General features: G+C 37.5%; 1 protein-coding gene across 1 annotated transcript in view; it reads left to right on the top strand.

Annotated features, from left to right (window-relative positions):
* The window catches only part of DDX20 (DEAD-box helicase 20), a 73,745-nt gene that overhangs the window by 18,162 nt on the left and 41,176 nt on the right, over window positions 1-14,407 (top strand). The window contains 2 exon segments of the mRNA XM_053706633.1: window positions 2,464-2,546; window positions 5,458-5,563. Coding sequence (XP_053562608.1) covers window positions 2,464-2,546; window positions 5,458-5,563 — 189 coding nt within the window.

Genomic DNA, 14,407 nt, shown 5'->3' with positions numbered 1-14,407 from the left:
CCTGTCTAGTTTATCCTCTATCCAGGCAAAGAGGGAGGCCTTCTTAAATTGAGTGAAGGACTTATCCTCCCTGGGAGTTATTGTACCAGTCCCTCTAAAGAATCAAGGTCTAAGAATGTATTCAAATCTATTTGTGTTTCAAAAAGGAGGGAATTTTTCGTCCCATCCTGGACCTAAAGTTTCTAAACAAGTTCCTCAGGGGTTCCGTCCTTCAAGATGGAAACTATTCGTTCCATTAGTCCAGGAAGGTCATTTCATGATGACCATAGACATGAAGGATACATTTACATGTTCCCATTCACAGGGATCATTTCCAGTTTCTAAGGTTTGCTTTTTCTGGACATGTATTTCCAGTTTATTGCCCTTTCGTTTGCTTTTGCCGCAGCTTCCAGAATATTCACAAGTTTCTGGGAGTCCTATTGGCAGTGATCAGATCCCAGGGACTTGCTGTGGCGCCTTATCCAGACGTCTTCTTGGTTCAGGCGTCATCTTTTCAACTAGCAAAATCTCATACGTAGATGATGTTGTTTTTTCTACATTCCCATGGGTGGAAGGTGAATCTGGATAAGAGTTCTCTAGTTCCATCTACAAAGTGTGTTTCCTAGGAACAATCATAGATTCCTTGTTCATGTAGATTTTTCTGACGGAAATCCGAAAATCCAAACTTCTTGCTTTCTGCCTTTCCCTCCAGTCTACTTTTCGTCCATCAGTGGCTCAAAGCATAGAGGTGATTGATCTGATGGGGGCTTCCATGGACATCCATTACTTTTGCTTGGTTCCATCTGTGACCGCTGCAGCTTTGAATGTGCCGTCAATGGAACGGAGACCATTCAGATTTATCGCAGAGGATAAATCTGGACCCCCCTAACAAGAGACACACTCTCGTGGTGGATTTCACAGGAACGTCTGTCTCGGGGCACTTGCTGCCTGAGACCTTCCTGGGTGATTGTGACTACAGATGCCAGTCTGTCAGGCTGAGGAGCTATTTGGGGTTCTCTGAAGGCCCAGGGCCTGTGGTCTCGGGAAGAGTATTCTCTTCTTATAAACATCTTGGAATTGAGAGCAATCTTCAATGCCCTGTCAGCGTGGCCTCACTTGTTAGTCTGGTTTATCAGATTCCAGTCGGACATCATCACCTCAGTGGTTTACATCAACACCAGGGAGGAACTCTGAGTTCCTTGGCCATGAAGGAGTTGACTCGCAATCTACAGTGGGCGGAAGCTCACAATTGTATCCTGCCTGCCATCCACATTCCAGTAGTGGACAATTGGGAAATGGATTTTCTGAGCTGACAGACTGAGAGTGGGCTCTCCATCCGGAAGTGTTCTTCAGGATAACCCTCAGGTGGGGGGTTCTGAATTTGGATCTGATGGAGTTTCGTCAAAATGCCAAGCTTTAAAAGTACGGTTCTAGCTCTAGAGATCCTCAGACTGCCCTGATAGATGCTCTTGTGGTCCCTTGGGATGCCTTGTTTTCATTCCGTGTACTCTGGCTTGGGTATTGGTTCCCACTAGTAATTGGAATGACGTTGTGGACTCTCCATGTCATAGGAAAGAAAACAAAATGTATTCTTACCCGATTAATTTCTTTCTTTCCGGACATGGAGAGTCCACGACCCCGCCCTCTTTTTTTTTTTTTTTTTTTTTTTTTTTTTTTTTTTAAATTCTGCAGTTTTTTTTGAGTAAACCTCAGGCACCTTTTTCACCCTTGTGTTTCTTCGTTTTCTATTTTCCTTCGGCTAAAGGACGGGATTATGGGTAAGGGAAGTTACACTTAACAGCTTTGCTGGTGTGCTCTTTGACCTCCTCCTTAATATAATATAATATCCCACTAGTAATTGGAATGACGTCGTGGACTCTCCATGTCCGGAAATAAATTCATCAGGTAAGCATACATTTTCAGGGGTCAAACACATAGGTATATGCAAGCAATAATAATGCTCCAACTCAAAAAAATAAAAATACAATAAAAATAAACCTCCAACACAATAGAGCATTTTTTTAAAACATTTTTTTTTGCACTTCCCATGAGTGTTCAAATGGGTGGTCAAGAATTTAGTAAGACAAGATATGGAGCTATGGAAAGTAGGTCATAATTGTGTAGTGGAGAATTTCAGTACAAAACGTGTACTTTTTTACTTGAGACCATTTTATCACTACAGGGTAAACTACTGGCCGATGCTTTTTAGGTTCACCAGAAGATCACAGTATACTATTAGACCACATAAATACTACAGTTTACAGTATAGTTCTGCAGAAAACACATGAGCTTTTATATGAGACAAAGAAGCTTCACTGACAAAGCAACTGGCATTACACATATATTTATATAGAGATATAGATACAGTAGATCTAAAAATACTCCTCGTTCACTTATTCTACTTGGTATTGTTATTTTCAGTCTTTTTTTTTTTAAATCACATTTGAGCATATGTTACAGGTTTGTATATTTTAATGTTTACAGGCAGCATGAATCAAAATCAGCGGTTGGATGCCATGGCCAAGCTAAAGCAGTTTCACTGTCGTGTCTTGATTTCTACAGACCTTGTAAGTACCAGATATAGCAAAGTTGTTCAATGCCTATTCTCAGTATTCATTAAAAGCTGATTATAAAATGTGTGCTCTACTTTGGACATCCAAAAAATCTGGTTTGTGAGTGGGTCCTGAGAACTGCATTTGAAAAACCCTGTGATATATCATCAGCATGTGAATGAAGAAGCACATTATTTTGTCTCTTCTGCATTGGAGATGTATTGGTTATACATTAGAATGTGCTAAATATGTTATTTCTGTAATGAAATTACTTAATCACAACATATTTCTATTTAGTTAAATTCCATTTTTAAAATGCATGGAAAAAGCATTAGTCAAATCTACAGAAGATGCAGAATACCAACTCCATTCCAGCTTTGACTAGAAAAATAAAACTTTTAATTCAAAATTCAACAGACTTGTCTTGATGTCCACTCTGTGAGGACTATGTGTCATTTAGATTACTCCACTCCGTTATGGGATGGTTCACTGACCCTCCTTTACTGTGTTCTATTCTACTTGTTCATGTATTTCTACAAGTTGTTGACAGGGTAACCAGAGAAAAGCAGATAGATCGGTATAATAGCTTTGAATGCTTTATTAAAGGGATATGAAACACAAATCTTTTCTTTCATGGTTTATATAGAGCATGCAATTTTAAGCAACTTTCTAATTTACTTCTTTACAATTTTTCTTTGTTCTCTTGTAAGCTTAGGAGCCGGCCCATTTTTAGTTCAGCACCTGGGTAACGCTTGCTTATTGATGGCTAAATACTCCATCTGTATTATGAAAGAATAAATGTAGGTTTCATGTCCCTTTAAAAAGACAGGAAACCCCAAATTTGTCTTTAATGATTCAGATAGACAATACAATTTTAGACAACTTTCTAATTTACTTCTATTATGTAATCTGTTTCATGCTCTTGGTATCATTTGTTGAAGGAGCAACAATGCACTAATGGTTTATAGCTGAACAAATGGGTGAGCCAATCACAATCAATATATATTTGCAGCCACCAATCAACAGCTAGAACCTAGGTTCTCTGTTGCCCCTGAGCTTTCCTAGATAAACCTTTAAGCAAATAATAACAAGAGAAGGAAGGAAGCAAATTAAATAATAGAAGTAAATTAAAAAGTTGTTTAAAATTTGTATTCTCTATCTGAATCATATATCAGATTAGGAATCCGAACAAGGATTTGGGGCTTTAAGCCCAGTGCTGAATTACACACTTTATATCAAAATACTTATAATTTTAAAATGAAACACTTTATTAACAAATATGCAACATACACAGACCGTTTAAAAATACAGCTCTGCAGCATGCAATATAAAGCACTGGCATACACTATAAAGTTGCAAGAGATGTGTGCACCTGACTGGCAGCTTGGCTTCCTTGGTACACACATACACGGGTATATAAACTCCTGCTGGAAAAAACAATCCTCAGAGTTGGGGAACATTGTCTGAGCAGTAGAGGAAGCACATTTTTTCTCCCATGATAACCTTGTGCATGGCTTGATTCATGCATTCTTCACAAAGATAAATCTGCCTGGTTCAAGGTCATCTTCTTTGAGTCCAATTTTCATCTTTGCCCCACACCTGGTCATCTAATGGTTAGATGGAAACCTGGAGAGGCCTATAAGCACAGGAATTAAAACAAACACTTCATGAAGTTACGTAAAGAAAGTTAAAAAAAAACTCCTCCAAAGTATTGTCAGTTTAATACTGATGTCAATTGCACATGATCCTGTTCACGGGAGTTTTAGAACAAACAAACAAACCTTTGTATGGTATATATAAAGGAAACGTTGTATATTTACCCCGGTAGTCCAACAGATTATCATTCACTATGTGACACACTGTTGTAAAATAGCCACCTTACCGGATCCACACCCCCAGTTGTGTTCAAACACGTCTCACCGGAGGTCCGCCATGAAGGTAGGATCCTGAACGGGCTCCAAGGTATTCGTTTTTCTCTTGGGCTAACGACTGCAAGACACGCCGATGCCGTCTAAGTGAGTGCAGCTGCAAGGGCTCTCCTTCACGCCCACAAATTAAATTCAAGCAAGACTTCCAAAATTTAGCAGTAGCATTCACTAATGCGGATAGATGCAAAAGGGAAGGATTATAGTTAAAACATCCATTTTATTTGTCACATAATAAAAACTTGGGGCACAGCACACAGGCACTAACAGCTGACGCGTTTCATGCCCACAGGCATTTCATCAGAGCTCTTAACTATAAACGTTCCTTTTTGCATCTATCCGCATTAGTGAATGCTACTGCTAAATTTTGGAGGCCTATAAGCTGCAGTGTCTGGCACCCACTGTGAAATTTGATGGAGGATCAGAGACTATCTGGGGGTGCTTCAGCAAGTATGGAATCGGGCAGATTTATCTTTGTGAAGGACGCATGAATCAAGCCACGTACAAGGTTATCCTGGAATAAAACTTGCTTCCTTCTGTCCTGACAATCTTCCCTGACTCTGAGGATTGCGTTTTCCAGCAGGACAATGCTATATAGATAGATAGAGATAGATATAGAGAGATAGAGATATAGAGAGATAGATAGATAGAGATAGATAGATAGAGATAGATAGATAGAGATAGATAGATAGATATAGATAGATAGATAGATAGATAGATAGATAGATAGATAGATAGATAGATAGATAGATAGATAGATAGATAGATAGATAGATAGATAGATATGGGATAGGAACTTTCCAGCTGAAAATATGGTGCTTCCCATACTGCAAGGTCAAAAACAGAATATGCACAGAGCAGTTATGTATTGATTTATCATTTGGGAAATGCACCGAGTTTCATTTTCTAATAAATAAGTTCAAATGTAATATCTGTCTCTATGCACACACTATTTTAATATATTTTGTTTTAGTAAATACTTTTAATTTTCTTTTTTTAAGACTGCACGTGGGATTGATGCAGAAAAAGTGAATTTGGTTATTAATCTAGATGTGCCTCAGGATTGGGAGACATATATGCACAGAATTGGCCGAGCCGGACGTTTTGGTAATAATATATAATAAATATACACCCAGTGTCTCACAAATGGTTTTCATATAAGTGTTTGTATGACAATGTCACCGTAGCTCATATTTGGAAACTACTTGGATCCCTTACCTTTTATTGTTCCTTTTGGGTTTTAATCTAGTTATTTCCTTATTTCAGCAACAGCCATTTAAAGAATTTACTTCATTCTTTAAATGACTTTTTATAGGCGTTGAATTTGAGTGATCGATTAGATGGGCACTTTAAATTAGCAATATCCTTTTTTTTTTTTTTTTTTTTTTTAACTTTAATGTATTTTTTATGTTTACCATCTATAGGTCTAAAGGTTTGTATATGAATAATAAAAAAAAAAAGTCTTAATGCCTTGGCTGCCATAAATTGATACATAATCTGCCAGGGGTTAAGTGGGTTTGAAATACTTATGTTGTCATGTAAACTGTCTGTTAAAGGGACAAGGAAACCCACATTTTTTTTTCTTTCAAGATTCAGATAGAACATACAATTTTTTACAATGTTGCAATGTACTTCTGTTATCAAATTCTCTTCATTCTTTTGATATTTTTTGTTGACGAAGCAACAATGCACTACTGGGTGCTAACTGATTACATCTAGTCAGCCAATCAGAGAAGACAAATGTGTGCAGGCACCAATCACCAACTAGCTCTCACTAATGTAGGATATGTACATATTCTTTCTTTCATGTAATTAGCAAGAGTCCATGAGCTTGTGACGTATGGGATATACATTCCTACCAGGAGGGGCAAAGTTTCCCAAACCTCAAAATGCCTATAAATACACCCCTCACCACACCCACAATTCAGTTTTACAAACTTTGCCTCCGATGGAGGTGGTGAAGTAAGTTTGTGCTAGATTCTACGTTGATATGCGCTCCGCAGCAAGTTGGAGCCCGGTTTTCCTCTCAGCGTGCAGTGAATGTCAGAGGGATGTGAGGAGAGTATTGCCTATTTGAATGCAGTGATCTCCTTCTACGGGGTCTATTTCATAGGTTCTCTGTTATCGGTCGTAGAGATTCATCTCTTACCTCCCTTTTCAGATCGACGATATACTCTTATATATACCATTACCTCTGCTGATTCTCGTTTCAGTACTGGTTTGGCTTTCTACAAACATGTAGATGAGTGTCCTGGGGTAAGTAAATCTTATTTTCTGTGACACTCTAAGCTATGGTTGGGCACTTTGTTTATAAAGTTCTAAATATATGTATTCAAACATTTATTTGCCTTGACTCAGAATGTTCAACTTTCCTTATTTTTCAGACAGTCAGTTTCATATTTGGGATAATGCATTTGATTTAATCATTTTTTCTTACCTTCAAAATATTTGACTCTTTTTCCCTGTGGGCTGTTAGGCTCGCGGGGGCTGAAAATGCTTCATTTTATTGCGTCATTCTTGGCGCGGACTTTTTTGGCGCAAAAATTCTTTTCCGTTTCCGGCGTCATACGTGTCGCCTGAAGTTGCGTCATTTTTTGACGTTATTTTGCGCCAAAAATGTTGGCGTTCCGGATGTGGCGTCATTTTTGGCGCCAAAAAGCATTTAGGCGCCAAATAATGTGGGCGTCTTATTTGGCGCTAAAAAATTATGGGCGTCGCTTTTGTCTCCACATTATTTAAGTCTCATTTTTCATTGCTTCTGGTTGCTAGAAGCTTGTTCTTTGGCATTTTTTCCCATTCCTGAAACTGTCATTTAAGGAATTTGATCAATTTTGCTTTATATGTTGTTGTTTTTTCTCTTACATATTGCAAGATGTCTCACGTTGCATCTGAGTCAGAAGATACTACAGGAAAATCGCTGTCTAGTGCTGGATCTACCAAAGCTAAGTATATCTGCTGTAAACTTTTGGTAGCTATTCCTCCAGCTGTTGTTTGTATTGATTGTCATGACAAACTTGTTAATGCAGATAATATTTCCTTTAGTAAAGTACCATTGCCTGTTGCAGTTCCTTCAACATCTAAGGTGCAGAATGTTCCTGATAACATAAGAGATTTTGTTTCTGAATCCATAAAGAAGGCTATGTCTGTTATTTCTCCTTCTAGTAAACATAAAAAAATCTTTTAAAACTTCTCTCCCTACAGATGAATTTTTAAATGAACATCTTCATTCTGATTCTGATGACTCTTCTGGTTCAGAGGATTCTGTCTCAGAGGTTGATGCTGATAAATCTTCATATTTATTTAAAATGGAATTTATTCGTTCTTTACTTAAAGAAGTTCTAATTGCTTTAGAAATAGAGGATTCTGGTCCTCTTGATACTAATTCTAAACGTTTGGATAAGGTATTTAAATCTCATGTGGTTATTCCAGAAGTTTTTCCTGTTCCTAATGCTATTTCTGCAGTAATTTCCAAAGAATGGGATAAATTGGGTAATTCATTTACTCGTTCTAAACGTTTTAAGCAATTATATCCTGTGCCGTCTGACAGATTAGAATTTTGGGACAAAATCCCTAAAGTTGATGGGGCTATTTCTACCCTTGCTAAACGTACTACTATTCCTACGTCAGATGGTACTTCGTTTAAGGATCCTTTAGATAGGAAAATTGAATCCTTTCTAAGAAAAGCTTATCTGTGTTCAGGTAATCTTCTTAGACCTGCTATATCTTTGGCTGATGTTGCTGCAGCTTCAACTTTTTGGTTGGAAACTTTAGCGCAACAAATCATGATTCTCATGATATTATTCTTCTTCAGCATGCTAATAATTTTATCTGTGATGCCATCTTTGATATTATCAGAGTTGATGTCAGGTTTATGTCTCTAGCTATTTTAGCTAGAAGAGCTTTATGGCTTAAGACTTGGAATGCTGATATGGCTTCTAAATCAACTCTACTTTCCATTTCTTTCCAGGGTAACAAATTATTTGGTTCTCAGTTGGATTCTATTATTTCAACTGTTACTGGTGGGAAAGGAACTTTTTTACCACAGGATAAAAAATCTAAGGGTAAAAACAGAGCTAATAATCGTTTTCGTTCCTTTCGTTTCAACAAAGAACAAAAACCTGATCCTTCATCCTCAGGAGCAGTTTCAGTTTGGAAACCATCTCCAATCTGGAATAAATCCAAGCCAGCCAGAAAGGCAAAGCCTGCTTCTAAGTCCACATGAAGGTGCGGCCCTTATTCCAGCTCAGTTGGTAGGAGGCAGGTTACGTTTTTTCAAAGAAATTTGGATCAATTCTGTTCACAATCTTTGGATTCAGAACATTGTTTCAGAAGGGTACAGAATTGGTTTCAAGATGAGACCTCCTGCAAAGAGATTTTTTCTTTCCCGTGTCCCAGTAAATCCAGTAAAAGCTCAAGCATTTCTGAATTGTGTTTCAGATCTAGAGTTGACTGGAGTAATTATGCCAGTTCCAGTTCAGGAACAGGGGATGGGGTTTTATTCAAATCTCTTCATTGTACCAAAGAAGGAGAATTCCTTCAGACCAGTTCTGGATCTAAAAATATTGAATCGTTATGTAAGGATACCAACGTTCAAGATGGTAACTGTAAGGACTATCTTGCCTTTTGTTCAGCAAGGGAATTATATGTCCACAATAGATTTACAGGATGCATATCTGCATATTCCGATTCATCCAGATCATTATCGGTTCCTGAGATTCTCTTTTCTGGACAAGCATTACCAGTTTGTGGCTCTGCCGTTTGGCCTAGCTACAGCTCCAAGAATTTTTACAAAGGTTCTCGGTGCCCTTCTGTCTGTAATCAGAGAACAGGGTATTGTGGTATTTCCTTATTTGGACGATATCTTGGTACTTGCTCAGTCTTTACATTTAGCAGAATTTCATACGAATCGACTTGTGTTGTTTCTTCAAGATCATGGTTGGAGGATCAATTTACCAAAAAGTTCATTGATTCCTCAGACAAGGGTAACCTTTCTGGGTTTCCAAATAGATTCAGTGTCCATGACTCTGTCTTTAACAGACAAGAGACGTCTAAAACTGATGGCAGCTTGTCGAAACCTTCAGTCACAATCATTCCCTTCGGTAGCCTTATGCATGGAAATTCTAGGTCTTATGACTGCTGCATCGGACGCGATCCCATTTGCTCGTTTTCACATGCGACCTCTTCAGCTTTGTATGCTGAATCAATGGTGCAAGGATTACACAAAGATATCTCAATATCTTTAAAACCGATTGTTCGACACTCTCTAACGTGGTGGACAGATCACCATCGTTTAATTCAGGGGGCTTCTTTTGTGCTTCCGACCTGGACTGTAATTTCAACAGATGCAAGTCTCACAGGTTGGGGATCTCTGTGGGGATCTCTGACGGCACAAGGAGTTTGGGAATCTCAGGAGGTGAGATTACCGATCAATATTTTGGAACTCCGTGCAATTTTCAGAGCTCTTCAGTTTTGGCCTCTTCTGAAGAGAGAATCGTTCATTTGTTTTCAGACAGACAATGTCACAACTGTGGCATACATCAATCATCAAGGAGGAACTCACAGTCCTCTGGCTATGAAAGAAGTATCTCGAATTTTGGTTTGGGTGGAATCCAGCTCCTGTCTAATCTCTGCGGTTCATATCCCAGGTATAGACAATTGGGAAGCGGATTATCTCAGTCGCCAAACGTTGCATCCGGGCGAATGGTCTCTTCACCCAGAGGCATTTCTTCAGATCGTTCAAATGTGGGAACTTCCAGAAATAGATTTGATGGCGTCCCATCTAAACAAGAAACTTCCCAGGTATCTGTCCAGATCCCGGGATCCTCAGGCGGAGGCAGTGGATGCATTATCACTTCCTTGGAAGTATCATCCTGCCTATATCTTTCCGCCTCTAGTTCTTCTTCCAAGAGTAATCTCCAAGATTCTGAAGGAATGCTCGTTTGTTCTGCTGGTAGCTCCAGCATGGCCTCACAGGTTTTGGTATGCGGATCTTGTCCGGATGGCCTCTTGCCAACCGTGGACTCTTCCGTTAAGACCAGACCTTCTGTCACAAGGTCCTTTTTTCCATCAGGATCTGAAATCCTTAAATTTAAAGGTATGGAGATTGAACGCTTGATTCTTCGTCAAAGAGGTTTCTCTGACGCTGTGATTAATACTATGTTACAGGCTCGTAAATCTGTATCTAGAGAGATATATTATAGAGTCTGGAAGACTTATATTTCTTGGTGTATTTCTCATCATTTTTCTTGGCATTCTTTTAGAATTCCGAGAATTTTACAGTTTCTTCAGGATGGTTTAGATAAAGGTTTGTCCGCAAGTTCCTTGAAAGGACAAATCTCTCTTTCTGTTCTTTTTCACAGAAAGATTGCTATTCTTCCTGATATTCATTGTTTTGTACAAGCTTTGGTTCGTATAAAACCTGTCATTAAGTCAATTTCTCCTCCTTGGAGTTTGAATTTGGTTCTGGGGGCTCTTCAAGCTCCTCCGTTTGAACCTATGCATTCATTGGACATTAAATTACTTTCTTGGAAAGTTTTGTTCCTTTTGGCCATCTCTTCTGCCAGAAGAGTTTCTGAATTATCTGCTCTTTCTTGTGAGTCTCCTTTTCTGATTTTTCATCAGGATAAGGCGGTGTTGCGAACTTCTTTTGAATTTTTACCTAAAGTTGTGAATTCCAACAACATTAGTAGAGAACTTGTGGTTCCTTCATTATGTCCTAATCCTAAGAATTCTAAGGAGAAATCGTTGCATTCTTTGGATGTTGTTAGAGCTTTGAAATATTATGTTGAAGCTACTAAATCTTTCCGAAAGACTTCTAGTCTATTTGTTATCTTTTCCGGTTCTAGAAAAGGCCAGAAAGCTTCTGCCATTTCTTTGGCATCTTGGTTGAAATCTTTAATTCATCTTGCCTATGTTGAGTCGGGTAAAACTCCGCCTCAGAGAATTACAGCTCATTCTACTAGGTCAGTTTCTACTTCCTGTGCGTTTAGGAATGAAGCTTCGGTTGATCAGATTTGCAAAGCAGCAACTTGGTCCTCTTTGCATACTTTTACTAAATTCTACCATTTTGATGTATTTTCTTCTTCTGAAGCAGTTTTTGGTAGAAAAGTACTTCAGGCAGCGGTTTCAGTTTGAATCTTCTGCTTATGTTTTTCGTTAAACTTTATTTTGGGTGTGGATTATTTTCAGCAGGAATTGGCTGTCTTTATTTTATCCCTCCCTCTCTAGTGACTCTTGTGTGGAAAGATCCACATCTTGGGTAATCATTATCCCATACGTCACTAGCTCATGGACTCTTGCTAATTACATGAAAGAAAACATAATTTATGTAAGAACTTACCTGATAAATTCATTTCTTTCATATTAGCAAGAGTCCATGAGGCCCGCCCTTTTTTGTGGTGGTTATGATTTTGTATAAAGCACAATTATTCCAATTCCTTATTTTATATGCTTTCGCACTTTATCACCCCACTTCTTGGCTATTCGTTAAACTGAATTGTGGGTGTGGTGAGGGGTGTATTTATAGGCATTTTGAGGTTTGGGAAACTTTGCCCCTCCTGGTAGGAATGTATATCCCATACGTCACAAGCTCATGGACTCTTGCTAATATGAAAGAAATGAATTTATCAGGTAAGTTCTTACATAAATTATGTTTTTTTTTTAACAACTGATACTAAGAGAACAAAGTACATTTGAAAATAGAAATGAATTTAAAATTGCATGCTCTTTATGAATCATGCAAGTTTAATTTTGACTTCCCAATCTCTTTTAAGTTAATTAATCATTGCTTGGGACATGTGCATTGTGTAAATAAAAAAGCAGCAGAGGTTATTGAAAATCATTTTATTCAAATGAAAACAATATTTTCACTTTTTTTTTTTTTTAATAAGCAAAATGTACATTCACGTAAATATTTCCTTGGTACTTTGTTAGATTTGAATATAAAGGAATTATTTCAAATAAACTTTTGCAAATGTATTCATATACGGTATCTTAAATATGAAAATGGATCAACAGAAGTGGATCGATCTTTTATCTGAAATTATGTCTCCCTGAGTTTACTATCTTTTAGAATATCAGATCTATAAGTAAGCTCAGATTTGAACATAAAATATGGCTGCACTGCTGAGAGAGGATAAGTTCAATTTACAAGCAGAAAATTGTACTCACATGGCCTTGTTTTTTTATGCATAATAACAATATTTTGCAAATAAAATTGTGGTGACTTTCTGGGCTTGGGATTGAAAACTAGTTTTCTGTGGAGGGGATATTTGTTAAAGGGACAGCCTACTCCAGCATATTTATTGTTTAGATAATCGCTTTATTACCCATTCCACAGTTTTGCATAACCTAGACTGTTATATTAATAAACTTTTTACCTCTGTGATTACCTTGTATCTAAGCCTCTGCGGACTGGCCCCTTATCTCAGTTCTTTGGAAAGACTTGCATTTCAGCCAATCAGTGCTGACTCATAAATAACTCCACAGGAGAGAGCACAATATTGTCTACATGGCACCCATGAACTATGTCAAAATGCACTGAGATAAGAGATGACATTCTTTTTTTTTTTTTTTTTTGATTTTTCAAAAGCTTTATTGATACTAATTCTCAGAGTTACAAAAATAAAAGTACATTCTTCATTATTCATGTTTACAAATAAACTTCTTATAGTACCATCTATAGTTACGAACTAACTAATACAGAATTAACTCTTATAGCTAGGGTTAACATAATTTCCCTAACAACAAACACCAGTAATCTTATCATCTAATATCTTAAACATAACCTTCTTCTTATATTTAATATATACAGAAAGAAGAAAAAAGTAAAAGATTCCAAATATATTAATTATAGGATATCATGATAATGGGGGGGGGAGAGAGTGGGAAAAGAGGGGGAAAAAAAAAGGGCCCCCCTCTCCATTTCCTTCCTCTCTCTCTCTCTGACTCTTCTACCATCCACCCCAGCTCTGCGGGAATAATCCTGCTATGATGTTAATCATTACGTATTCTGTATTCCTGAACGCGGCTGTCAATTGAATTTGTATATTCAGAGGTAACGATAGTATTAACTTTTTCCATTTCTTAAAAAAGAATTCTTCTAGCGGACTAGATGGTTCTCGTGAGTCATATTGTTCTAACATACACTGTTTAACTACTCCATTTTTACATGCCACCAGTTTGGGAGCCTTTGTCCCTTTCCAGTCCTTCAAAATTAGATTTCTAGTTATAAAGATTATAGTATTAATTAAGTCATTCTCTTTAGCTCTATCTGAGTATTTTACTAGGAAAAAAACATGAAAAATTTGAATCTCAAATTCTATATCGAGCTTCTTCTTAATCCAATAATTAATTTGTCTCCATAGTTGATTTACTTTAGGGCAACTCCAAAAATAATGGGTGATATCTGCTTCCTCTGCACTACATTTCGGGCAAATTACAGTAGTCCCGTACCATCTGGATAAATTTCTATTAGTTATATAGACTTTCCTAATTAGCTTCAAGTGTGATTGTCGCCAATTAGTTGGGACCCAAAATTTGTAGTTTAACTTCAAAGATTGCTCAATATCTTTTGACGTTAGATTAGGGAACTCTCTATGCCATTTATCTTTTATCACCCGTAAATGCTCTTCATTATTAAATGAGTTAATTACATTGTAAGTTATTGAGATTGATGTCTTGCCATTTTCATATAGCTTAATGACATTATCTAAAACCCCCATAGACCAATTGGGGTTATATTTGATTTGTAAGCTATTAATGAAGTGGCGTACTTGTAAAAAAGCAAAGAAATCTTTCTTCGGCAGATAGTAAATTTTAGCTAGGTTTATGAATGAGTTGACTGACAGGTCTTCCGACAGTAATTGTCTAACAAACATTAAGCCTTTCCTTTTCCATCGATGGAATACTATTTGTGACAGACCCGGCTGGAATTCTGGGTTTCCACCAATG

Source organism: Bombina bombina, chromosome 3, assembly GCF_027579735.1.
Source record: "Bombina bombina isolate aBomBom1 chromosome 3, aBomBom1.pri, whole genome shotgun sequence".
NCBI lineage: Eukaryota > Metazoa > Chordata > Amphibia > Anura > Bombinatoridae > Bombina > Bombina bombina.
This window is presented reverse-complemented; position numbering and strand designations above follow the sequence as displayed.